Here is a 27,128-nt window from a genome sequence, read left to right as displayed (position 1 = left end):
AGGAGCGGGCGGCAGGGAGGGAGAAGGCGGAGACGTCTGAGGCCCCGGTGGAGCTAGGGGTTGAAGTTTCGGCACCGAGTCACCAGGGTTCTCTCGGATTGCCCACTCAAGCCCGCCCACTTTCTTTGAGAGTTTGCCTATCATCTTTCTACTGCCCCGGCGAAAAGCTCCAGGGACTGCCTTTGTAATGACGGCATCTAAAGAAGGACCAAAGGAAAATGACGTGTCTCGAAAGACCACTGGCATCCCCTCTTTAAAACAACCCATTTCAGAGGTCCCACAAAATACACCGCTACACTAAGGCCGCAAGTACTTTTGCCCATATAAAATATGGCGGAAAGCTTTCTGGTCTCCAAGGGAACATCAGGTAATGAGTTAAAGCATTGGAATTATTCTGCGCATGCGCAAAATAGCACACACCGCCGGAAGTGATGATGCCTTTATCAAAGCAGGTGATTTAGTACGCGTGCGTAATAGGCTCTTTCGTCAGCTGTGTTGTGGAAATGGTGGAGAAGAAAACTTCGGGTATGTGAGCCCCCGGGGGCTGGCCCCCTTCGTCCTCTCAATCCGAACCTCGCCCAGGATTTCCTCACTGTTGTTAGTCTCAGATCCCTTCCCCGGCTCTCGGGTCCTGGCGTCAGGGCAGCCTTCAAACCATTCACATTTTATTGATGCCTGCTGCAAGCCGGGCGCTGGGGATGGAGAAAGGAAAAAAGATCTTTATCTTCCTAGAACTGGATTTCTGGGAGGGGGACAGACATGCAGACCAACCATTGCATTTCAGAGTGATACGTACTATGGCGGAGGGTTACACAGCGCCTGGGCGCAGGGAGGAGTGGTACTCAACCCAGCTTCTGGGAAGGAGGGGACCGTGAAGGCTTGGAGGGGAAGAGGACGCTTGGCTTGAGTCTTGAAAGTTAGGCTTCACTCAGTGCAGGTGCGCCGGGACTCATTCCCGGCATCGGGAACCTCACGTGCAAAGGCAGAAATGCAAGAAAAAGCAAGTCGCTAAGGAAGCCAAGTTCACAGTTCAGGGACTGGCGGAAATAGTAAAGGAGGCTGGAGGGCTGGGGAAAGGGACACTTGAAAGGCATTATATATACTGCAGAAGTGTTTAAACTCTGAGGGCAGTGTAGAGCCATCAAGGGCTTTTAAGACCCGGGAGTGACCGAAACAAATTTATCTTTTAGAAAGGCAGTTCTGGCTTCAATGCAGAGGATGGATTGGAGGGACCAGTGCAGCGCTGTCCAGTAGAACTTTCTGGGATGATGGGAATGTTGTTAATCAGCGCTACTCAGTGTGGCAGCCATTTAACCACATGTGGCTATTGAGTACTTGAAATGCTAGTGCAATCGAGGAACTGAATTTTACATTTTATTTCATCTTAATTCATTTACATCGAAATTTAAATAAACGCATGTGACTAGTGGCTACTTTATTGTATAACACAGGTGTAGAGGCTGGAAGGCCAGTTAGGTATTAGTAGTCCAGATAAAAAGATATGAGGGTGGGAACATCTCCAGATTGACTTGTAATAAATCCAGCCATGTCATTCCTTTCTTAAAACCCCTCACTGGATCTCTGTTACCCTCACCATAAAATCTCCAAATCCAAATTCCTTTAGATACTTAAAAGATAGACCCCACCTTTTTTTTTTTTTTCAGCAGAAGATAGTTTTATTAGAGCAGAAAGTTACAGCTCTCAAAACCAGAGGGGGTCCCGACCCGGGTGCCCCAAAAGATAGACTCTTAATGGTCTGTCTGACTTCATATCCCCACCCCCACTGCTCCCTCACACAGATTCTTTATATACCAGCCATACAGAACTTCTAATTTATTGAAGGCACCACAGCCTCCCATCCAGGCCTTCTCTCAGGCTGGCTCCAAGGCCTGAGACACCCTCCCCTCTCCCCCAACCAGGTTAACCATTCATCAGTCAGGCCTCAATTTGGACTTATATTCCTCTGGAAAATCTTCCTGACTACCCCAAAGCCAGGCTAGGTGTTTCTGTCATGTGCTTTGTGGCATTCTGTACTTCCCTGTACTAGCATATACTATGCTGTACCATACTTGTTTCTTTGATTATTTGTATTCCCCACTAGACTGTAGGCCCTGGTTGTATTCCCAGAGCATAGGGTACCACCTGGCACTCGGAAGGGAGACAGTATATTGCAATGATCAAGAGCATGTTTTTTTGTTTTCTAAGATTTTATTGGGGAATTGGGAAAGGGGAACAGCCAAGCTGTTGTCCTTCAGTCTTAGTTGTGGAGGGCACAGCTAGCTTAGTTCCAAGTCCAGTCGCCATCTGGCTGCCCATCGGCAGCTTGCAGCCGCTCAGCTCAAGGTGCCCTGTTCAATCTTAGTTGCAGGTGGGTGTAGCCTACCATCCCATGTGGGAGTCGAACTGGCAACCTTGTTGTTAGGAGCACGTGCTCTCACCAGCTGAGCCATCCTGCCACCTGTTGGCAGCTCAGTGGCAGCTCAGCTCTGGCGCAGCTCACTGGCCTATGTGAGAATCGAACCTGCGACCCTTTTGTTCAGAGCTTGTGCTCTTAACCAACTGAGCCACTTGGCTGGCCCCAAGAGCATATTTTTTGAACCTGGGCAGTTTGGGGTGTGAATTCTGATCCAGCCATTTACTAGCTATGTGAACTTCAGTAAGCTGGGGATGATAATGATACTTGTCCCATAGGGTCATTTGTAAGGGTTAAAGGATTCCATTTATGCAAAGGGCTTAGTATAGTGCCTGGCTCATAATACCTGACCAGTAACTGTTAGCCACTGGTGCTGATGTTATTATTATGGTTATAGGCACTCAATAAATATTTGTTTAATGAATTGAGAGATATTTTGTGTAGAATTGTTAGAGTCTGGTTAACAGCTGGTATGGTAATGAAGAGATAGGCTTAGAGTAACTCCTACGTTTGTGGTTTGGATGTCTATGTAGATGGTTCCATTTACTTAAAGAAAGTCTACAGGAAGAGAAGCAGGCTTGGGTGGGAAGATTTTTAATTTTGAGTTGCAGTATTAATGGGGTCAGCAGGTAATTTCCAGCAGCCAGTTGAATAGTCAGTTTTGGAGCTAAGGAGAAGGTTCTGGACTGAGAGAATCACGTTTGGAGTCATTTGCTTGTGGGTGAGAGAGCCCTGTGTTTGGATTAGAAATCTCAGGAAGAGTTTATAGATTAAGAAAATAGGAACAGCTATCTCATTCAAAGCAGAGAGAAAAAGCAAGGTGGGAGACAGAAGTCAGATATGGGAAAGTAAAACCTGGAGTCATGTCAAGGAAGTAGGTGAAGGGACTTTTTGACCTGAGGGAGATAGTCAACCCAGAGTGTAGAGAACTTAAGTAAAATGCACACTGGACTTGGCCCTAGGAGGTCACCATTGTGGGTGGTTCCCATCAAATGTAGTCGGTTTGCTGGGGGTTGAGGAATAGACGGGAGATGAGGAAATGAAATATCACATGGACCACTCTGTCAAAGAAGAGTAGCAGTGAAGTTGAGTAGACACGAGAGAGTTTAGCAGGTTTTTCCACTGACGGGAAAGTACCAGTTGAGGAGGAGAGATTGAAGATACAAGAGGGAGCGGAGGACTCATCTTGGAGGTGAAGAGTCGGGATTAGCAGTGGGTCTTGGTGTGAGGGGGTGCATCCACTTTGAATGGGGGGAGGGTGGGTGCCCATGCAATTATAATATGATTGAGGGTGGGCTGAAAGATGAATGTCTGTACCTATCAGTGGCCTGTTTCCTTTGAAGCAGGAAATGAGATTGCTGAGCATGAGGGCCAAATGCATTAAGGTCCCAGTGGAGCCTGAGAGCCCTGAGGGTAGAGTCGTCTCTGTCAGCACAGCTGTGGGATTTCTGCCAGCAGGAGGCATTTCATTGGTTGAATCTGGATTGGGAAGAAAGGCTAGGGCTAAAGGGATAGAAAACAGGCATGAGTGCCTGAAATGGTAGTCTAAGCTGTGAAAGAAGCAAACCAGAGGGCTTGATATACTGCAGTCCTCCCTTATTTACAGGAGATAAGTTCCAAGACCCCCAGTGGAGCCTGAAATCACAGATAGTACTGAACCATATACATACTATGTTTTTTCCTTTACAAGCATATATTTTACGCCTTCTCTCTGGCACACCTGAATTGCCAGCATCACCGCTCGTGCACTTTGGGGCCAGTATTCAGTAAAATAAGGGTTACTGGAGCACAAGCACTGTGATGCTGCAACAGTTGATCTGATAACTGAGATGGCTACTAAGTGGTTAATGGGTGGGTAGTGTAGACAGCCTGGATACTTTGGACAAAGGGATGATTCAAGTCCCAGGCAGGATGGAGCAGGCAGGCATTTAATTTCATCATGCTATTCAGAACATGCACAATTTAAAACTTATGAATTGTTTATTTCTGGAATTTTCCATTTAATATTTTCAGATCGCAGGTAACTAAAACTGCAGAAAGTGAAACCTCAGTTAAGGGGGAGCTGCTGTATTGGTAGAAGGTATAAGGGCCAAGGGCTTGGTGACTAGGATGAGATCAGAGAACTGTGGCTTCACACCCCATGGACATTCACACACTGCCCAGAACCAGCTTCTCTCTTCTCTGTGCCCCCCATAACTCTTCTGGTCCTGCCCTACCTAGTTCGCTCCCAGGACCCTGGACAGCGGCGGGTGCTGGACAGGGCGGCCCGGCAGCGCCGCATCAACAGGCAGCTTGAGGCCTTGGAGAATGACAACTTCCAGGATGACCCCCACGCAGGACTCCCCCAGCTTGGCAAGAGACTGCCTCAATTTGATGATGATGCAGACACCGGTGAGGCGGGTGGAGGAGGAAGGGAGGAGCGGGGCCAGGGAGACAAGCTGAAGGAAGGGGAGAGAGTCTGCCTGGGTCAGGGTTGTGGAAGGACATCGGGCTGGGAGGCAATGACCCAGGAGGTCCTCTGGCTCTTCCAGGGACTGGCTCCTGTGACTTTGCTCCAGCTGCTCTCCTCTTTCTGTGCCTTAGTTTCCTCTCGTGTACGTAGGATAAAGAAGATAGAGCAGATGAGCTCTGAGATCTTTTCCAGCTCTGGCATAAAGCCTTAGATTTAGGGAGTGTGGAGATAAAGGAAGGCTGGATTGGAGAAGTGGAGGGAAGGGAAAAGGATGGTAGACAGAGGCTGACCTAGGGCCTAGGTGAGTATGTGGGCAGGGAATGGACACGAGAGTATTGGGAATGATGGGGCAGAGGAAGATGGTGTCTTTCTTGGCACATGCCAAGTAACTCATTGCTCTTGACCTCTAGGAAAGAAAAAGAAAAAAACCCGGGGTGATCATTTTAAACTTCGCTTCCGAAAAAACTTCCAGGCCTTGCTGGAGGAGCAGGTGAGAGGGGAGCTGGCCAGGGAGGATTCCACAGGGAAGAGATGAGCCCGCAGAGGTGCTTGCACATGACAGGTGTTTCCTACTTGGGTGGGCAGAGGAGTCCTGGAGTCTGTTCCCTTGTCTCTGCAGAACCTGAGTGTGGCTGAGGGCCCCAACTACCTGACAGCCTGTGCGGGACCACCGTCACGGCCCCAGCGCCCCTTCTGTGCTGTCTGCGGCTTCCCCTCCCCGTATACCTGTGTCAGCTGTGGTGCCCGGTACTGCACGGTGCGCTGTCTGGGCACACACCAGGAGACCAGGTTAGTTTGGAACATCCTTCGGGTCCCCACCATCTTCCTCCTAAGCCCCATAGACTCCCAGACCCTCTCCCATCCTGGGCTGCCTATGCCTGCAGGTGCCTGAAGTGGACAGTGTGATCCTCGGCAGCCCCAGAGAGGAAGGCTCTCCATGCATCACCCTGGCCTCGGAGAAGATATCACCAAAAGGAAAGGTGCTCCCTGGACCAAGAGAGGAGCTATTCACTCACCCAACAAAACTCAGTCTGATTCCCAGGGAAGTGGCAGGGAAGTGGGCCAGCCCTCGGGGTGCTATCGTAATAGAAGGTTTCATGTGAGGAGGCACCTGACTGTTAGGTCACATGATGTTTTGGGGGTGAGAGTGATGGGTCACCTGTTTCTCCTACATACTGCTCTGTATCATTTCCTCCTACCTGTCAATCACCTCTCCCACTGTCTGTCTGTCTGGATCCCTGACCATGAAAGATTGTGTTGCATTCTCCCGCCACCCTCATGTCCTTACACTTCTTGGCTGCTTCTTTATGTCACTTTTTTCATTATTAATTTAGTTCATTTGTTTTTGGGTTTTTGTTTCTCTGGTTCCTCTGAGTATCTTTTAAGTACAGCTAGGTCCCAGGACTGGTGACAGGGAAGTGGAATGAGGGTTGGAGATAGGGGTGCAGAATGATACTGTGGAAGGAGCCAGCCCTGTTTTCATTGGGCTCTTATTTTTGGTGCCACCATTCTGAGGGAACCGTTGTCCTGAGGAAGCTCTTGTTATCAGAGGCTGTGGTATGTGAAATTATTAGCAGAGAAAACCCAGAAGTTTCTGGAAAGCATGGGGGAATTCATGGTATAGAGGCTCCTGTTATTGGTGGCCCTGGATGCTGTAACTCTTCTGTAGTACTAGATCTTCTTACACCCACCCCTTTTCTAAGTGGGTTGTGAGCTGTAAGCAAGTAAGCTCCTTGGAGGTAGTTGTCTAGTACCCTGTTGGAATATAGCCAAGTACGTGCTTAGAAAGTATTTGCTGATCAAATGACCTCAAAAGTTACTAATGATATCCGGCAAAGTCAGTGTTAGGCACCTTCTTAGGCTCTTCGCCCACTTTTGGGGATTTTCTTGGGGCTGGCCCAAATGTTCTCAGTGTCTTCCTGAGGAACTGCTTGTCCTTTCTCTGGAGACTTGCAGTTGGGCAAGCGGTGTTAGTGACAGCTTTGTGTTGAATGGTGGTGAGAACAGAGTTTACAGACAGTCCTAAGCGTGGTTTTAAAAAATGGCTATACATTTTTTGACCATCCTTCCATCAAACGTGGGGTCTTTGTGCCCTTGGGATCTGGGATCTGGGCAGGCTTATGACTACTTTCACCAGTAGCAAGTGGCAGAAGAGAGACCATGTGACATTCAAGGCCAGGTGATAAAAGGCAGGGAAGCTCCTGCCTTGTCCCCAGGACACTTGCTTTTGGAGTCCTTAGCCACCATGTAAGAAATCCAACGGTCCTGAAGGCAACATGCTGTGAGGAAGCTCAGACTACACAAGAAGCCAGTGCAGGTGCTCCCTCTGACAGGTCCAGCTGACCAAGCCTTCAAGCCATCCCAGCCCAGGTTTCCATCATAGGAGTGAAGATACTTCCTGATGACGCCAGCCCCCAGGCACCAAGCCACCCTCAGCCATTTGAGTCTTTCTAGCTGTGTCCTCAACATCGTGGAGCAGACACAAGCCATCTCTGCTGTGCCCTGTCTAAATTCCTGACCTTCAGAATCTAGGTGTATAATTAAAAGGTTTATGCCATTGAGTCTTGAGCTGGTTTGTTATGCAGCAATAGTAACTGGGACATCAGGAATCCAACTTGCTTGCTGCTAACTCCTGGTCTAGGTTTATTGTCTCTCTCAGGAAAGGAATTTTTCCTGAGTCCTAACCTTTCTATTTTCCTCTCCACCAAGCAGTACACTCAAGAAAGAAACTAGAAGAAAAGATTATTTCCTTGGGGGGAAACACCACCTGTGCTTCACTATGATCCACCTGCCTTGGAGTTCCTGTCCAGTTTCCACTGAGCACAATCTCTTTGGCTTATTTCCTAAATTCATTGACTTTGTTTAATATTTTGTTGTGACAAAAAGAATCACATGAGTTCTGCTTGGTGTAAGATTTGTCTGCTCTGACCTACTTGGCCCTCCCTAAATGACCTTGATAAGACAGAGCCAGGCCTCAGGGGCCTCCCCTTGCTTTGTTGCTGATTGTCTCCACAAGTCATCCATTAACGTTCTCTAGGAAGGATCTCTGGACCCCCACTTAAAACTGTAACTCCTCAAGGAAAGCCTTGAACAATTTTTGCCAACTTCCCATGTACTAGTGGCAACTTGGTCCCCATCTTGGGAGACACCCAGGCCTTTGAGAAATCTACACTATGCCAAAAGCTTCTACAAGCTAGAGTCAATGTCATGATGGAGCGCACCACAGCCCCTTCCTGGGCACACGGGAGCAGAAAAGGTTAATGCTAGGGTCTGAAAGGCTAAAGACTTGGGGGCTCACAGCTAAAAACCTCAATGAGCACTGAATTTAATTGATGTGAGTTAGTTTGAAGAGCCAAAGATTCTGGGAAAAAGGCCATGTGTCTTCAGTCTTAGACAAATCTTGGTCCTACTACATACCAATTTTGTAGCTTGGACACGTAATTTACCTCTCTGACTCTGTGTAGCTACTTCCCAGATATTGTGAAGATTACATGAGACAGTGCATCTAGCCCAGTGCCTGGCATCTGGGAAGTACTCAGTAAATGAGAGCTGTTGACCTCATTGCCCAATACCTAAAGCATTTTCTTGTGGAGCTTTTTCCACAGTTATTTCCCTCAAAAACTAGAGGATTTCTTGGAGTAGCCCTAACGTCTTGCCCATTCCATGATAACTAGCTGTTTACATTTTCTCTTTGCTCCTAGTCTGACTTTTTTGAGGGCAGGGGCCATGTCTTGGTGTTCTAACTTCTAGAAAAGAAGAAAATAAATGCTAAAAAGGATAAGTGTGTCAATAGCCTTTTAGAGCCCTGTGACCATGGCTGATGGATAAAGAAATCAAAACTTAACCTAGTGAGCCTGTGAAGTGGCTCAGTTGGTTAAGAGTTAGCTTAAGAGTGTGAGCTCTGAGCAACAGGGCCGCCGGTTTGATTCCCACATGGGCCAGTAACACTGTGTCCAAGCTGAGCTGCTGCCAAGCTGCCAACAGGTGGCAGGATGGCTCAGCTGGTGAAAGCACGTGCTCCTAATGCTCCTAAGACTGCCTGTTCGATGGTGGGCTATGCCCGCCCTCAACTAAGGCTGAACTCAGCACCTTGAGATGAGCTGCCACCTGGATGGCTCAGTGGATACAACATATGCTGTTAACAACAAGGCTGCCGGTTCAACTCCCACATGGGATGGTGCGCCCACCCGCAACTAAGATTGAACACAGCACCTTGAGCTTAGTGGCCACAAGCTGCCAACGGGCAGCCAGATGGCGACTGGCGCCCTCCACAACTAAGATTGAAGAACAACAACTTGGCTGGTCCCCTTTCCCAATCCCCCAATTTAAATACAAAAACAAAAATGCTTAACCTAGTGGTCATATTAAAGCACATATTTAAGTGCTTGAATGTGAGACCTAGCTCAGGTTAGTTTTCCCAAAATGGAGAGGGATGAGAAGAGGCAGGCTGGAGTTTGGGAAAGGAGGTAGAAGCTATGGGGTGGGGCAGAAGGAGAATTTGGGTTGGAGGTATCTGGGTGGCATCAGGAGTTGCAATTGGCTTTTGTCCTTCACTGTGGAAGACGCAGGCATGCCTGTGACACTTTCATGGCCTTTTGGAATTGTAAGACTTTTTTTTAAGGTATGTGTCTCACCCTGAGAGAGAAACCTACTATTAGTTTGCTAACAAAGCAAGTACATGAGCCATGAAACACACTTCCCAGTGTCTGTGATCTGTGCAGTCCCTTCCACATGGACTTCGGACTTCGTCAGGGGGCTTAGCCATGGGACATCCACAAACTGTCCAAAAGCAGAATATGAAGGGGGTAGGATATTTGCAGACTTCTTGGCCATGGAACCCTTTATGTGGGGAATAGCTCAGAAAGCACCAATGTTTCTGGATGGAGCCCAGTGGGAAGCTCTGATTTGAATGTGTTTCCAAGGCCAGTGAGCAGTCCAGCTTGCTGAGAGAGCACAGTTGTACAGAGGAATAGTAAGAAGTGGGGAAAGAAAGGTGGGCTAGGGCCAGGTAGTATGTCAAGGTCTTAATTGTCTTGGGCTTTGTTTTGTTTTCTGAGCCATGAGGGAGCTGCCAGGGAAGGTCAATGAATGATGCCCCAGTAGAGGAATATGGACAAGAAGCTCAGTTAGGGGAATCCTGTGACAAGTCCTGACAAGGGAGGATGAGGGCCTGACCCAGGACCAGGCAGTGAAGGGAGAGAAGTAGGTGGATGTGAAAACATGGTAGAGGGAGAATCGGTAGGATTTGGCAGCTAAGGGGAGAGGGTGGCGGAGGGGAAGTAAAGAGAAAAGCCACAGATGACTGAGGTTGTCCTTCTGTGTGTCTGAGAGGTTGGCAGCGCTGGTAATAGGAATGACAGGAACTGTGGCTTTGGGGGAAAATAATGAAGTAGTCCAGCCTGGTGGAAACACACAGGGGGTGTATGCACTTCTGAAGCTTGGGAGAGAGGGTCCAGTTGGAATGTAGATGTGAGTGTCGTTACATCTCAGGAGAGATTCAGTGCAGGTGAGTAGATGGGAAAGAGGAAGGGGCGGAGGTCAGCACTCAGGCCACCCCATGTGACTGGTCACCAGTCAGTGCCGTAGGGGAAGGTACCAGGATGGGGCCCTCCCTATCACCTCCTTCCACTGGATGCCAGGCTTCTTTCTCATGGCTTCATTTTCTTTTCTTACATGGGTACTAGCTCTGCTCAGTACCCAGTGGGCCTGTGCCAACCCTGCCCATGACCTAGTGCTATGACTGAGCTGGATACCATAGAGTCACACACCACTGATACGCAAGCTTCTGTAAACAGACCTTCAGAGCCTTTTCTGGAAGTTACTGAACTTTCCCCAGAAAAATGTACCTGCACCAGACCCTTGATTTGACACAATTTCAAAGGACTTGTCAATTTCTGATATCCACTCTCAGGCCCAGGTAAAGAAACTCTGGGGCCGGCCGAGTGGCACGTTGGTTAGGAGTTGGCTTGGAATGCCAGCTCTGAGCAGCAGGACCCCGGTTCAGATCCCACATGAGTGCCAGTGATGCTGCGCCCTCTGCAGCTAAGATGGTGAACAACAGCTCGACCTGGAGCTGGGCTGCCGTGAGTCGCCGGCGACAGTGTAGGCTGCAGTGGGGCCGGCTGGCAGCGGGCATGAGCTTTCTTGAGCTCCAATGGCCAGCGAAGAGCGCAATGATAATACCAACATGGACCAGTGAAGTGACGTCCTCCACAAGTAGGCTTAAGAACCAAAAGGGCAGCAACTTGTCTGTTCCCCTCCCCCGATTCCCCAATAAAATCTTAAAAAAAAAAGAAACTCTGCTCTACACCACCTGTCCCCTTGTACAGCTGCAAAGAAAGGTCAAGAGTAAAACAAGTGACTTGTTATCTCAGGCTGGTCAGGCGATATCTCTGCTATTTTCAGTTTCCTAAAGCTGGATCTTCTAAGATCTGCTCCATGATGACTCTTATCAGTGATTAGAAGACTGCCACACTCTTGAAATCACTTGCAACCCTGCCTCTGTTTTGCTGGATGACACAGTCCAAAGGCCATGGAGAAGACAAGTGACAGTCTGGGGTTTGAGAACTGAGATGACCCCAGTCACCCCTTGCTTGACCAGACACTCTCAGACAGTGAACAGTTCACAATATAAATTTATTTATGCACGTATTTATATAGAATGCTAACACTCCGGGACGCCTCCGACCCCTTACCCACCCAGAGGGTCGGTCCAGCCGCTGGAGCCAGAAGTGAGTTCTCAGAAGGTGGGTTCTTGGCCAGACGAAGGAGGTGCAGCCAGGGCGGAGTTGGAACTGGAGAGGAGGGGCCTGGCTTCCAAGACCAGGGTGGAACCTGTGGGTGTGGCTTGCCCCTGGGGCGTGGCTTGCCCCTGAGGTTGTAACACCAAAGCAGGGGTCTACCCCTGCAGCCTGGGGTTCCGGGAACCCCTGTCCACTGGGGGCAGTGGGAAAGGAATGGGGTCCACAGGTCAGGCCTCCTACACGTAAGCGTTTTTCCCGTATTTGCCGAAGCTGCTGTCGGCTTCTTCATCCGAGGCTGCGGGAGGCAAGCGGGCAGCAAGGCCAGCTGACCGCAGTGCAGAGGCCTTGTAGGGCAGCGAGGTGCTGGCGGGGGAAGGGGCCTGGGTCAGAGAGAGGTGCGGCCCTCGCCGCCCCCCACCCTGCACCTCTTGTCCTCCATTACCTGGCGGCGGGGTCGTCATCGGGACCACAGAAGCAGTTGGAGCATAGGCAGATACCGCCCAGGATGGCCAGCAGGGAGGCACTCCAGCCCAGGTAGAGCGCGGGGCCCAGCTCATACCTGAGGACAAAGACAATGCGAGGCAGTGCTAGCTCCAGGACGGAGCCGAGTCCCACTCACTGCCCCGGAGTGTGGGGCTCCCACACTCACTTGGTTCCGGGATACAAGGGGTCGAAAAAGTCCTTGGTGATGTTGAAGGCATACCAGGTGATGGCCACCATTCCGCAGCAACCTGGGGCAGGGAGGGAGAGAACTGCACTAGCACCCTAGACCCTTAGGAAACTTGGGGAAGGCCAGGCAGGGGCAGCCCAGAGAGTAGGATGTGGGGTATCAAGTCCAAGAGCAAGTTTCATTCCCTCCCTTTCTTCCTCCTCCCTAGCTCATGATCCTTCTGTTTCCTAGGGTCAACTGTAAGCCTCTGGATGGAGCACCAGGACCCAACCCCAGGCAACCTGTCTTGTCTAGTCTCCCACACTCTGCTCCTCAGCTCGCCCTTGCCCCCTTCTTTTCCCCTGCCCTACCTTGTTCATCCCTGCCCTCTAGCTCCTTGATTATTTAGTTTCCTCACTCGGACTGTGCTCCATCCATTCTCAAAAGCCCAGCTGTCTTCCACAACCAGCCCTGCCTTTCCCGAGACTCCTGTCCTTTGGCCTCCCAAAGCCCTCAGAACCTGTAACATGCCTTTGCCACTCAGTGCAGTGAAGGCCTGAAGCCAGTGAGACCCCTGAACTACATGACCAGCCTTGCCACTCGTGAGGGCTTGTCCTCCAGCAAGTTTCCACACCTGGAGAACAGGACAAGACCCTTCCCACCTCACTTGTGAGATGATGTGTGTGGGTGTTTTACAAACTGAAAAGGGATGGCCAGGTGTACAGTATAGTTTTTGTGCAGTGTGTATGTGTGTGACTCTGGTCTTCCCGGCCAGGCTGTAAGTTCTGGAGGGCAGACCCTCACTCACTCTCACCTTTGGAGTCCCCAACACCTCGCTCATGCCTGGCTCCTATGGGGGCTCAAGAAACATTGCTGATGGACTGATTTATAGCCAAGGGATTTGGTGAGTTGTAGGTGAAGCTGGGGTTAGCAGGGAAAGAGGGAAGAACTGAACCCGGGAAGGCAGGTGTCAATGCAAAGGGAAAGGTGAGGCAAGCGCCATAAGTGGGAGCTGGAGATGACAAAGAACCCCAGGGTCTGTTGCTGAGGGCCACCCCTTGCCCCCTAAAGCAGCACGGGGCCCACCCATCACCTTCCTGCAATTACCAGCCAGTATGTGTAGGGCCCCTGCGGTGGCAGCCAGCTTGGCTTTCCTGGAGAGAACCATGCCCCCAATGTTTGTGCAGCGCAGCCCCACCGTGCCCAGGAACAGGCCCAGGAAGCCCAGGAGGATGGCAGTGATCATGAGTGCCCGGCAGGCCTGGATGTACCCTAGGGAGGTGGGGTGCAGCCATGAGTCCCTGAGGGAGCCCCTTCCCCCTCCATCTCCTCTCCCTTTTACAACAACCAGCCCCTCAAACTCCTGCTCAGGTCTCAGTCCCTAGAAGTCCTCAGATCCCCTCCTTCCCCTTCAGGGCCATCCAGCCTACAGACAGGGGTCACATACCTCTCCTTTCCAGGAGCTCACCTCAGTCGCAAGGAGTCTCAGCCCCTCCATCCCCGCCATCTGCATCAGTGCACTGCACCTATACCCCCATTATAGGGTCTCTCCTTGGCACTACTGACACAGTGACCAGATAATGCTTTGTTCTGCGGGGGGGGGGGGGGGGGGGGGGGGGGGCTATCCCATGTATTGTAGGATGTTTAGCAGCATCCTTGGCCTCCACCACTAGATGTCAGTAGTAATCTCCCAAAGTGGGGAAAATAAAAAATGTGTAGACTGTCAAATGATCCCTAGGGGGCAAAATTGCCTGGTTGAGAGCCACGGCTCTGTTAGAGCACCATCATGCTCTGCAGTGTTTTACAGAAACCACACCTGAGCACCCCCAGCCCCTTCTCCACACCTGCTTCTCTCCAGGTCCCACCGAGTGCCTAACACAATGTGGGACATTCTGAACTGAGAGTGACCAACCGGTAGGGGACAGCAGTGGCCTATGCGTCACTAGATCCAGGGCCATTACTGATCTGAGAGGTGGGATACCTGGGACCAGGACAATGCCAGTCAGCCTTGCACACAGGCTTTCAGTGCCTCAGTTTCCCCTTTCTCAAAGTTGAAGGAAATGCTGGCTCCCTTCCTGACCCCCTTCCCCCCCTCTGTCTTTGATAGTTGCCAAGCACTCCAAGGACCTTGCACCCCTTTCCCGGGTGGGGCAGTGCCATCAGTGCTGAAGAGGAAAGGCTGGGTCCCTGCCAAGAGGATGTGAAGTGGCCAGGAGTTGGGAGGTAGGGAGGAGGAACAAAGTTCTCTGGGAGCATTTTCTCACTCCCAGCCACTCCCTCCAGAGTTCCCACCCTCCCCCCAACCCCATATCTTCTCCCCACCCATCCATCACCCATCTCCACTTGGGGCACAACAGATCTGGTAGACAAAGGGTGATTATAGAGGGAGATTAGCACAAACTGTGTGGCTGGGGGGTGGGGGATACACAGCTGGGAGGTTACTTAGTGACAGTCAGGACCCCACTCAGGATCATAACCCGCCTTGGAGGTCAGCCAGCTCAGGACTCAGCCACCCATGAGTCAGGATTCCGACCCCTCTACCACCTGTGTGGGTGGGCAGGTTGACGCTTATCCCTGCAGTTCTCCAGCTTCTGTAAAATGAGGTTACTAATGTCCCCGACAGCAGGGCTGTTGTCAACAACCCTGAAACGGTGTCTGTGAAGTACCTAGCACCACACCTGGGACCCAGGTGCCCCTCAACGCTGGGTAGCTGCACCCTGCCCTTCCCCCAAACCTGCTTTTGCCCCTCCATCTTTCATGTACACTCATGTCCTCTCTCAGGTCAACAGCAGCAGTTCCAAGAGGGGCCCCTCTCAGGTGGACAGGCTCACAGCAAAGGCCTCTCCCAACCACGGTGTGATTGAACGGTAAGTGAGGTTGGGATGGCTGGGGCTGCTGAGCTGACTGCCTGCAATGTCCCTTCTAGCCACCCAGCATTCTGGGCCTCTGGCCCAGTTCATACTCAGCTTTTACAGGGTTTTTGAGAGGCACTTGCCTTGTAAGTCCTGGAGAGAGGGATGAAAGCATGAAGCCCCTGTGGCTGCCTCAGGAGATTCTGGGAATAGTGGGGGCATGAGACCCACCCTGACCCCCTAACTGCTCAGAGCATCTTTGACATTCCTAGGGGATCTTGTGGAGCCCTGCTCTAAACCCAGTGTTGACCTCAGTTACTTCTCCTACCCCCGGCACCTGCAGAAGGGGACCTGAAGAGCAAGATGGCTCCAGGAGGACCCTGCGATGGTGCGGTGAGGCCACGGGTGCGGGTGCAGGAGCAGCACCGCAGAGGACTCCTGGTCATCCCCTCATGGTCTCTGGCAGGGGGCCGACTGAAGCGAGACTCCCCTGGGGGATGATGGGGGCTACTTCTAGGGTGAACAGCAAGCAGGAAGATGCTACAGCCACAAGGGAGAACCTTCCTGGGGCAAAAGAGCTGTAGGTTCCTGCTTGAGCAAGAACCACAAAAATACACTGCCCTGAGAATCCCGAACACACATGCATATCCCCCATCTACTTACAGTCGACGCTCAGGATCTCTTTAAAACAGCCCTTTAGAATTCTCCATGGCAGTGGTGCCATGAGTGGCGCTACTGAGATTGTCTCAACCCTCAAGAATCCAAGATGGGGCCTCTTCACCCCACAAACCACAGCCTTCCCACCCCAAAACTAAAATGTTGAAATCGTTTGAGTGCATATAGATGCTAACATCATATTAACATTTTGCACCTTTTATTTCATATAATCCCCACGACCACCCTGGGAGTGGTGCTATTATGCCCCTAATTTTACAGACGGGTCAAATGAAGCTCATTTTATCCTCTGCTCAAGGTGCAGAGCTAGGAAACAGCAGGCACTGGACCTGGCAGTCTGACTCCGGTGCCTGCACTTGTAACCACTAAGACAGTGTCCCATTAGGGCAGGGGGCCATGTGTGACCAGGTCGCCACTACAGTTCCAGACAGGGGGCTTCCCCAGCACTGCTGGCTGCAGGAACCCAGGTCCCAGAGCTTAATCAGTCCTCCCTTATCTGTACGGTGCCCAAGGCCGGACCACAGGCGGCACCGTGCTTCCCGGGGCTCTCTCCAACCTTCCGCCTCCCTCTGCTCCCTTCACCCTCCACCCTGTACCGGAGAGAGCCAGCATGGATGGGAACTCCCAGCAGTTGTAGACACCCAGGGAGTCGGTCGCGCAGCTGTGCCAGAGGTTCTCGAAGATGGTATTGGTGGTGATGACGTTCCCGTGCACAGTGGACACTCGCCAGTAGCTGTTTGGCAGGGTCACTCCCAGCATCAGCAGCCCCAGGGCTGCTATGAAGAAGCCAAAAGTCTCCACAGCCACTGACATGGTGGGACACAGGCCCTGAGGGCCGCCTGGGGCCCCGAGGGGGGAGATGGGGGGAGGGATGAGCCCCAGGGGACTTCGAGGGGCTTAGGCTAAGGAGGGGTGTTAAGGCAGGGTGGGGAGAGAGGGAGGGGAAGGGCAGAGGACCAGCTGTAGCCTTGGCCTCTGGTCTGTCTCCCGGCTTCTGCCGCCTTCCCTCTCTCTGGGTCTCTGCTTTCCTGCAGGTCGGTCAAAGGAATGAACCAAGAGCCCACGGCAGATGTTGACGAGGAGATGGAGGGAATAAACGAAACGGGCCAAAAGTCCACTGCCTCCGGGCTGCCCTGGGCTCCCCGCCCCACAAGGGTGGGGGGGGACTTACTAGGGAGTGACTAACGGATACAGCCAAGGAGGGGCCCCCATGGGAGGCACTGGGAGCCAAGGGGAAGCGTCTGTTTCTGACTCAGCTTTCATTGGAGGCCAGAGAAACAAGAGGGACAAGAAAAGACAGAGGACGACCACGGACAGGCCGTCGCAGCCTTCAACGGGGAAGGAACAGGGAGCAAAGCCACCTCTTGATGTCGATGAGCAAAGTTTGAGAAACTCAAAGACAGGGGTTGGGGCATTCAGTCTCCCAGAAAGATTAAAGTTGGAGGGACCGGGGTCTGTGGGGGAAACCCATGGCTCTGGAATCCAACTAACCTAGATTCAAACCAGACTCCATTATTCACCAAAGTGACACAGGCATGAAGTTTGAGCCCCATGAGCTCATTTCTACTTCTGTGAACTAGAATTACTACTCCTCACCTCATAGGTTGTATTAAGAATTGTGACCACAGATCAAAGCTCCCCACCATGTATGAATTGCTTGATACTTGGTGACTGTCCTGGGTCTCCGTGCCACATGCCCAGTGTGAGGCCATCAAGTGTTACTTTCCTCCAAACTTCAACTTCCTGAACTTGAATTACCCTCCCCTTGGTGGGTTGATCTTTGACCCTCAGCAACAAGCTTGATCTTGCTGCCAAGGGTCCCAGAGGGGGATAAATCATAGGCGCAGGTGATCCTGTGGCTAATCTAAGCAGCTGTTATCAGAGCTGTCACCAGCTCTATTAATTATGATGGATTAGAAACCTCTGGGTCCCCACCCCAAACCAAGGCTGAGCACCTGTCCCACCCGCAGTAGATAGTCTCATTTTCTGCCCCAAGGCCACAGTGGGACAAGCCCTGGTTCTCTTCTGGCAAGGGCAGCTGGAGCTCAGTCTCCAAGGGGCTGATCCTACTCCTAGGCAATACACGGGACATCATTAAGCTGAAGTATAAGCCCCCATTCCCCAACTTCCCGTGTCAGGCTCCTCCGTGCTCCCCTCAGGGGCCTCCTCCCCAGTCCCCCAGCTGGGCTGGCTTGGCTGTGGAATGAGAGGTATGCGGTGAAGCAAGACAGGCCCATGCTGAGCCTGGCACGAAGGGGTGTGGGGCAAAGTGGGCTGGGTGGGGACTGGGTCTCCACCTTCCATCTCGGAGGCTACAACTGGGGTGTCTTGGGTTCCTAAACTCTCCCAAGACCCCTGCCAACTCCATGGCAAATACCTGTTTCCTTCCCCCCACCAGCGGCGCCCCCTCCCCTAGGGAGGCTAGGGGAGGAGGAAGGGGAGGACGCAGGAGGACAAAGGGAGGGGAAGGGCGGAGGTTTTGGAGGAAACTGAGTGGGGGGCCCCCCTGGTGTGGAAAACCACGCGCTGAGAGGCAGCTGAGTGGGTCAGAGGAGACAGGAGACATAAATCCCAGCCTGTCCCCTTAGCTCTGCCCTTCCCACCTCCGGTCTCTGCTTTCCCCCAGGATTCTAGGGATGTGCAAAGGCCACGTGGCTTTGGGGAAGGAAGGAAGGGTGTGGGGTCTAGGCAGCTCGGCAGACAAAGGAGAACCCCACACCAGCGTCAGGGGTAGGAGTGGGAGAACACAGAGCAAGAAAGAATCATGTGTTATCCCCACTTCTGGGCTCAAGGGAACCCACCTCTTCCTCAACACAGACACAGAGGTTCCTTAGCCAAAGCCCAATTTTATTTACATTCACCCCAAAGCACATGATTTGGGGCTAAAGGACAGGTCTCACGGGAGAGGAAGTTGAAGACATAGAGGACAGTGATGGGGTTCAGGAGAAGGGAGAGTGAGGATGGATGGGCCTCTCCAAGTGTCCTCCACGGGTTCCTACGTATCCCTGGGCAGAGGCAGAGGGGCAGTATCGTTCAGGATTTGTACTTGGATACAGCAAATCCGATGAGTCCAGCCATTCCTGCCACACCCAGGGCCATGCCTCCAACAATGGCCATGCCCACCAGTCCATCTGGAGAGAGAGGTAAAGGGTGACTGTCAGGCAGGAGTCCAGCCCCAGCCACCCAGGACCTTGGCTACCATCTTCTCCCTGCCCAGTGCTCCTCAACAGATGTGCCTCTCCACCTAGAGTCACAGGGTAACAGACTCCAGAGTTGGACAAAGGCGGCTTCCGGGGGTTTGAGGAGGAATTGCTGAGAGGGGAGCCACTTAGAGAGGCCAGAGCACCCGGGCATGGGGGCAGGGAGAAGAGTAAACTGGGGATGATGGGGCCAGGGAGACAGGAGGGTTGGGAGTGGAGGAAGGCAGAGGGGAAGGCATTCACCTTTCTTCATAGCCTTGTCAATGAGCCGTTCCAGTTCCTTGGCCTGGTTGTTCTGGGGCTCTGTCTGCAGCAGCCCTCGCACATACTTTAAGGCCTTTTCATATTCCTACGCTCAGGGAAAACATATACACACACCCTCAGTATTCCAGCACTGCTCCTGTTGTTCAGGGGGGCCTTCCTTTTGCTTGTCCTGGGGGCTCCTCCCTCTACCTCCACCCCATCCCTCACTCCTGCCCCACCCAACGGAGTAGAGTCCACATCCCCAACTGTGTGGGGGTGATAAGCTAGGGGAGATAACAACCCAGGCCTGGGGCTGCACCCCAATCCTGACGTCACCTTTCCCCCACACCCTCGGCACTCTGATCCTGTCTCTCACCTTCCCTCAGCATCCTGACCTGCTATCACCTTGCACCTCTGTACCTGACACCACCCCCTGCCTACTGCCTTCTTCAGGCTTTACCCTGGAGGAGACAAAGGAGAGGGTGCTGCGGACCACCAAGTAGGGTGGAGTGGGAACAAGGAAGTTGTGTCTGCCTTACCTTCAGCCGGTAGTTTCCCACTGCCAGGTAGAAGACATAGTCCCGCTGCTCCTCTTTGCTCCCTTTGGGCAGCAGCTCTGCAGAGGGGAGAGGACAGTGTGAAAACCACTTCTCTTTTCCTAGTACTCGTGTCCCAGAGACACTTTCCACTCTTTGAATCCCTATATGATCCTAGGAGAAAGTCACTGTCCTGAGCCTCCGTTTCAGCTCGTCACACTTGGTTTCCCAGTCAGAGCTCTGGGGCAGCGTGAACTCAGGCTGGTGATCAACACCCAATACTATAGTCAACCTTGGTTCATCCAAGTGAACAGAAAGAAACTCAAGGCACTGGAGAAGCCCAAAGGCATCTTTATTTCATTTTGACATCTGTTGTGTTTCAATTACAGTTGCTTGTTGCCCAAAATAAGTGTTAAAAATAAATTTGTATTCCTTCTCCCTTTAAAAAGTCAGCTCAAAACTCACCTTCAATTAGCCTTCCCTGAATGACCTCACCTGACTTTTTCTTAATTCCGTGACTTCCCAGAGGCTTATGTGTTCAGTTATACTCTATGCACTAGAATTTGTTGCTAAGTAGTTTTGCAGGTGTTTATATAAATCTTCCCAAGTGTCTGTATTGTCTCAACTATACTGGCAACCCTAGACTACTACTTCTATAGCAGGACACAGCTATAAAGGAAACCTGAAAAATCTGAATTGGCCAATTAGACAAATGTAGGATGAGAGTATTTGCATTAAGACTCTTGTTTTTATAGATTTAGAATAGGTGTCCTTTGCTACTACACTGACTGTTTGCTTACACATGACAAAGGGGGTACAGAGAAATGTAAAGGTGAAATATTGTGGCTTCTGACAAATGGTGACCCATCCCAAAACAATGGGAAACAGGAGTCCAATAAGAAAAGCACCATTTGCTCATAGGTTTTTGGAACTGTCTTCTGCACTTCTTCCATGCCGTCCTCATAAAAAGTTTTCAGCAGCTGCTGAATAAGCACTATGGTGGACGGCAAGGACACAGGACTGGGACACACAAGACAGGAGCCTCTAGTCCCCAATTCAGCCATTAATTAATTAGGTGTGTGACCACAGATAAGTCACTTTATGGCTAGCCCACCAAAGTCCTGTGGAAACTGACATGCTCTGATTTTATTTGGCAAAACAATGATGAGGTGGTAATTAACCAAAAGTACACTGGGAGAAGCCAGGCTAATGTGTACAGCCCTTTGTTGCAGTGAGCTTACTGGAAAATAACTGTGAGGTGACTGTACTATACAGTCCATGTGGTAAAAGGATCCCAGCACTTGAGGTGGAGGGAGGGAACGACCAAGGGAAGTAGAGAAGGACAGACCCTGATGGCAGTTAGGAAGGGGAGAGTCGGGTAGCCTAGCGCCTCACCCTCCAGCAGTGCAATGCCTTTACGGATGTCATCGTTGTACTTGCTTCGCACCAAGCACCAGGCATACTCAAACTGCGTACTCTTGGACACCGAGCCTGCTGCCTTCTCAGACTGAAATTTCTTTTCAAACTTCTGCCATAGGAGAGGAGAGCAGTCATTTAGAAATGAAGGGGGCGAACCATTCTCTGATGGACCTGGGTGCCCATTTCCCAGTTACAATCCATATTCCCCAGTCTCTGCCACATTTCCCTCGCGGGTCTTGACACCTGGCACCACAGATTCTGCTATCACCATCCCTGGGACCCAGGCTTTCAGCTTTCTGTCGGCAGGCTGTCCTTGGACAGTACCCCCTTCGCTCCCCTACCCCTAGTGGTACCGAGAGGAGATGCCACCTCGTGGCGGCTCCAGGAACCACTCCCGGAGCAGCTGACTCCGAATGGCTAAACAGTAAACACATTGTTCAACAGTCAGAGCTGCTCAACAGCCCACGAAGTCCCTCGGTGGAGACTGCTTCCCCCTGCTGGGTCTGGGCCTTTTCTTACCTGCAAAACGGGAATTAAAATAGTGCCTACCTTCTAGAGCTCAAAGATTGAGATATCGCCTGCAACGCACTTAGCACCGTGCAGGATACAATGAGTAGTATTTTGAAACTTTATGGTGGTCGCTAGTTCCCTGCCACCGAAGGAGCACGCTAAAACAGATCCGCACCCTGACCTCCTATCGCACGGACCCAGAACCCGTTAGTTTTTTCCACGCCAGACTCCAGGCCAAGTCTGAGGCGTGGTGGCGCATAGGAAACTACAACTCCCATTAGTCTCTGGGGCCAAGTGGAGCCTCTCGGCAGGAGCCGGACGCTGCAAAGGCTGCTGGGAGCCGTAGTTCGGCTTCCCTAGGCAAAGCTGATGATTGGAGTAGTGTTTGGCCCCATATCCGACTCTCCTCAGGACCCGCCTGCCCGAATCTCCCCTTGCCTTCCCTCGGGGCCAGGCCTCACCAGCAGGTCGTCCACAGACACCAGCTCGTTCAGCACGGCCTCCATGGCCGCCGCCCCTGCAACGCTCACAACTCAGACGTTACTGTGCCACTGTATCCATGGCCGGGGCGGCAAAACACTTCCGGCGTCCAGCGGAAGTGGGCCCCCTCCCCTATGCAGAGCCAATCACCCCACGTAACCGACGCCGAGCCCGCCCCCTGTGAGAGTCGCCCGCTACTTCCTCCCCGCGCCATCAACACGCGGGCGAGGGCAGTAAAGTGCATACTCCGACGGGTACTCTTCTCAATCCCACTGCGCGTGTGCCGGGCACAGTACTGCTTATAGACCCACGTTCTTCTTTCCGGTGCCCTGCGTGTGCCTTCATCCACGGAGGCTGCCTCAGAAAAGTCTGCGACTATGTCTTCGTGGTTAGCCGCCCCCCAACCCCGACTGAAAAGAGCGGAAAGAGGAAGGTGAAGAACCGGGCATAGATCACACAATTTTAGGGACCAGTTTAATCCTACCCACCCCCGCCGCCCGCGCGCCCTAAGACAAGCTCTAGGACGCTCCCAGCAGCCTGGGACCCTGGAGGCTAAGGGACTTTTAAGTGCCTGCAAGAAAATCATTAAGTGCCAGTGTTTCCAGGGCCTCTGTTACTCTAATGAAGCAAGAGGATAGAAAACTGCACCCGTTAACCATACACCCAGAGACTGCAGTAAATAATAACAGGGGGCAGTATTAATGGGAATTGAAAGAAAAGCTGTTGTCATTGCTTGCAAGAGGGTTCAATCTTTTAAATATTAAGCATCCTCTGGGTGTACCCCAGGGGGATGGCCTGCCATATGGGTTCAAGGTCAATGAAGAGCTTGGCAGTGAGGAGCAACAAAACATAGAAAGGGGAAATGTTGCTGATTCCTCGGGCATCTGTTCTCTGCAGTTGATGGGATTGATTAGGTAGTGACTCAAATTCTTTTCACCTTGTTAAAGAGAAAACCACAGGTCCAAAATAGCATCATTCAGTGCTTCAAAGCTCAGATATCAAACCTAGATTTAATACCTGATCTAACTGAAGTTTCAGTCTCTCCCAGAAATGTAATCTTAATCAGTCTGGAATTTTCTGGTCAAGCACCAATAAAGTAAAGTTGTCAAGAAGGCCCTCTCTCCACATTCTCCCCCTCCCTCTATAGAAAGGGTTTTCTATAAAAACCCTTGCCAATCCCTTCCCATTAAAAGATGTCCTGGTCTAAAAGTAATCCTTTCTTTTGTTAATAGCACCCTTCCAGTTGCTAGATGGGATTCGTCCCAATGAGTTGCTTAATGAAGTCAATTAGATCTTCAGATTTACTCGGTTGAATTATTTTTTTAACAACCTTGACCCATAGTGCTCCCCAGTACACATTACGATGTAAGTTCCATGAAGGAAGAGACTGTTATCTTGTTTATCCTTGCATCTTCAGCTCCTAGCACAAGGTCACTGTTCAATAAATATTTGTTAAATAAATCTGAAATAAAGCCAACAATAGAATACTATAGTCACGTGCTGCTTAATGATGGGGATACGTTCTGAGAAATTCATTGTTAGGTGACTTCCTCGTGCAAACATCACAAATCTAGATAGTATAGCCTAGACTATATGATAGGTATATAGCCTATTGCTTTGTAGGGGAGGGAAAATACTTTTCCCTTTACACTTCTGAGTTCTTGACTGAGACATCCCTGTAATAAATGGCAGATTAGCAGGATAAAAACAAACAAAAATTTAATATTAATAACATGTATACTTCTGGTATACTTGGAAGAGACCCGTGAAAACTGAGTAACTCACCAAAATGGCTGAAGCCACCACCTTAAATACCATCTTTGGCTGAAGAGAAAAGATGTTGGGGGTGGGAGGAGTCAGTTATAGGAGGTTACCAGGAATAGCACAGTAAAAAAAGGTAAGGTTGTTATGCAGATTTAAGTTTTAGCCTTCTGCACTGATAAGAGTTTCTAGAGATATAAGGTCATCTCCTCTTCCTGGTAGAGGGAGCAAGATACCATTACAAGTGCAGATTTCCCTTTTACAAAGGGTTACTTCTACTTGGTTTTCAGAGTTTTCTCCCATGTCTGTTTCTTAAAATAACAGGCTTAAAATAATCCTTATGCCAAGCAGACATATTTTGGGGTGATAAATTCTTCTCCCCTACAGTACAGGCTACAAACCTGTATAACATTACTGTATGGAATACTGTAGGCAACTGTAACACAATGGTATTTGTGTCATGTGTTGTGCTATGACATCACTATGTTACCGGCCAGGCGAGTAGCATTCCCACTGAAATACTTTGAAGTTTTCTTTCCTATAGAAATTTTAAGTCTCCTTCTCCCTTGTTTCTTAGTTCCTTAGACCCTGGCTTTGATTACTCTTCTAATCCGTTTCTGAATCCTAAAGATTGCTCCTGGAATCATAGAAGTCTCCTATCCCCCTGCTTCTTGATTGTTTTGTAAATCAGTTTCTTAATCATAAACAATAGATTGTTTTTAATCTGAATCACAGCTTCAGATAACACTTAAAAGCCTGTAACTTCCCAACATCTCCCAAGCCATTCCGGACCTAACTCTTGGACAATTCCATCTCAAAGACTAAACAGGTTTTAACATGTCCCCAGGCCAGTAAACCTAACGATTCTTTCCAAACCCATTCTGGGCCCAGCTCCTGGACAATTGAGGCCACCTGAGTGACCAGCTGAATGACCACAGGCTCCATAAGAGCTAATGGATTTATTAATTAAAATCTATTTTTCCTCATTAAGGGGCCTTGGGGATACAGATGATACCATCCAGCAAGATTGCAACCAAAAAAGCCAACACGTCTTCCAGGTGGATCTCGAGACCCTTTTCCTTTCATCTAAGATTAGCTAGGGTGAGAGTTCTGTGAACTCCAAATAGGCAGGGACAGCAGGAAGTAGATACAGAAGAAATCTCCTGTCCCTCAACTTCCCATAGAGATTTTATGGGGATCACGTCTCTCAAGCGGAAAACAAGGCAGGCAGTTAGAGGCAGGCATTGGGTCTCTGCATTCCTGCACCTCCAACTCAACCCACAGAATGCGACCACCCAAAAGATCTCCCCTCTCCATTAAAAACTTCCCCTTTTCATTGTAAGTATCTATCCCTGTGGGGAAACAAATGGGTACAAAATACTCAACTAGATTAGACAAGTCACCAACACAGGCACAGTCTAAAAAGATGAGGTAATAGCCTCATGTCAATCACAGGTGTCAATCAAGTGGTCCCATGCCCAGAGAAAAACAACCCATTCTAGAGAATAAGGGATAAAAACTCCAAGTCCTGGCCAGTCAGTGCCATTTGAGCTTCTTTTGCTTGGCCTGCTCCAAACTCTTTGGAGTGTAATTTCTCTTCTAATCATGGGCCCCTGAGCCATTCTCTACCGCCCGGGCTGCTTCTATTGAATTGTTGGAAAAGTCATGATGTATTTTTTTCTATGTTTTTTGTTGCAAAAATGCGTCATGACTTTTCCTACAACCCAATATTTCTTTGAAGTGTACTATCTCTTCTAATAAACTGCTCTTTCACCATTTTACTTCTGAGTCTGGTTCAATTCTTTGCTGGAGACGCCAAAAACCTGGACACTGCGCCGAGAAGAGCCTGCTCTCCGGTAACAACTAGCCATAGTCATTTTCAGCTCCAGTATAATCTTATGGGACCACCTCCATATATGCAGTCCATCGTTGCAGAGCATGACTAAAGAGGGCAGTGTAAATGCAGGGATTATCATCCAAACACCTTTCATGTTTGCAAAGCCTCTTATTTATTTATTTATTTTTAAAATTCTCATAATGGCCTTGTGAGTTAGGTAGGCAAGTTAGTCTCTATTGGGCTTGGGCTCTTGAAATGAATGATTTTGATACGAGTTCAGTAAACTTTGACAGAAACCTCACTTTGGGGAACTGGCTCCTTTATGACCACTAGCATAATAACCAAGGAGCAAAATTCACCTTCATTCAAAGATGCATCAAGCACCTAATTTTGGCTGGGTCTTGGGGTAAGCGGAGAGAATAAAAAAATGTACATGATATGAAGCAGACCAGGACTGAAGTCAGAGGGCAAGTACTGGCAAGGCAGGGGATACAGGAAGGCCAAAAGGGTATTATTTTTATTAGGATGTTACTTCTGTGGGGTGGCGTGCTGCACCCTAATCATCTTTGTATTGACTGCAGCTTTTAGCACAGACCTGGTGCATAGCAAAAACTCCATCAGAGTTTGTTGAATGTATGTATGTGGGAAAAAAAGAGAATGCCTTACTCAGATGGTTCAATTCTGTGCCAATGAAGTCTGAGTTTGTGTCTTTTGGGGTCTAGTTAGCATAATCATCCACCTTGTTTCATCGGGATAGGAAATAGTGCCTATTAATTTTACATCCAAATTATTGGGTTGTTGGAAAAGTCATGACGCATGTTTGTGACAGATGGCACTAGTTCATTTTTGGAAGTACTAGAGTCATTCGCATCTATGTTATTGCTATGTCATTTGACGGCTGACAGTTCTAGCTTCATTCTAAAAAGAAAATTGAGCGATTTGGTTGAGTTTTAGAGATTTTACAACAAGTTGAAGATGGAAGACCAAAACTGCATTTTGCCATATTTTACTATTTTTTTCCATAAAGGGAAGAATGTGTGTCAAGCTTGTGAAAAGTTGCATAAAGTTTACAGTGACAATGCTCTACAAGAACATCAGTGCCAATGATGGTTCACGAAATTCCGTGCTGGTGATTTTGATCTCAACGACGCTTCTCAGTCGCGGGAGGCCCAGCGAAGTTGATGACGACAAAATAAAGGCATTGATCGAGTCAAACCCACGTTACACAATACGAGAGATTGCAGAAACATTGAACATACATCATTCAAGTGTTTATGACCACCTGAAGAAGCTGGGATACGTAAGCAAGCTCGATATTTGGGTTCCGCATGAACTCAAAGAAGTTCATTTGACGGCGC

General features: G+C 50.1%; 3 protein-coding genes across 4 annotated transcripts; 1 reads left to right on the top strand and 2 right to left on the bottom strand.

The window, feature by feature from the left end:
• Positions 1-37: 37 nt before the first annotated feature.
• ZNHIT1 (zinc finger HIT-type containing 1) lies at positions 38-7,426 on the top strand. 2 transcript variants are annotated; one of them, XM_019646913.1, is made up of 5 exons: positions 38-367; positions 4,634-4,804; positions 5,276-5,355; positions 5,485-5,654; positions 5,750-7,426. In XM_019646913.1, exons 1-5 carry the CDS (start codon positions 331-333, stop codon positions 5,769-5,771), a joined length of 480 nt encoding a protein of 159 aa, XP_019502458.1. In that variant the 5' UTR covers positions 38-330; the 3' UTR covers positions 5,772-7,426. The 2 variants fall into 2 exon arrangements, with proteins under 2 accessions (XP_019502458.1, XP_019502459.1); XM_019646914.1 differs by lacking the exon at positions 38-367 and adding an exon at positions 419-525.
• Positions 7,427-11,483: 4,057 nt separating this feature from the next.
• Positions 11,484-18,531, bottom strand: CLDN15 (claudin 15). The gene is made up of 5 exons (XM_019646915.1): positions 16,381-18,531; positions 13,365-13,529; positions 12,258-12,339; positions 12,051-12,167; positions 11,484-11,971 (listed from the first exon to the last, which is right to left on the bottom strand). Exons 1-5 carry the CDS (start codon positions 16,595-16,597, stop codon positions 11,845-11,847), a joined length of 708 nt encoding a protein of 235 aa, XP_019502460.1. The 5' UTR covers positions 16,598-18,531; the 3' UTR covers positions 11,484-11,844.
• Positions 18,532-18,610: 79 nt separating this feature from the next.
• Positions 18,611-22,295, bottom strand: FIS1 (fission, mitochondrial 1). Its single transcript, XM_019646916.1, has 5 exons — positions 22,154-22,295; positions 21,159-21,291; positions 19,767-19,843; positions 19,228-19,333; positions 18,611-18,915 (listed from the first exon to the last, which is right to left on the bottom strand). The coding sequence occupies exons 1-5, from the start codon at positions 22,196-22,198 to the stop codon at positions 18,818-18,820; spliced, it is 459 nt and encodes a 152-aa protein (XP_019502461.1). The 5' UTR covers positions 22,199-22,295; the 3' UTR covers positions 18,611-18,817.
• Positions 22,296-27,128: the final 4,833 nt, after the last annotated feature.

Source organism: Hipposideros armiger, unplaced genomic scaffold (assembly GCF_001890085.2).
Source record: "Hipposideros armiger isolate ML-2016 unplaced genomic scaffold, ASM189008v1 scaffold_107, whole genome shotgun sequence".
NCBI lineage: Eukaryota > Metazoa > Chordata > Mammalia > Chiroptera > Hipposideridae > Hipposideros > Hipposideros armiger.
The sequence above is the reverse complement of the archived record's forward strand: the minus strand, read 5'-3'. Positions and strand labels throughout refer to the sequence as shown.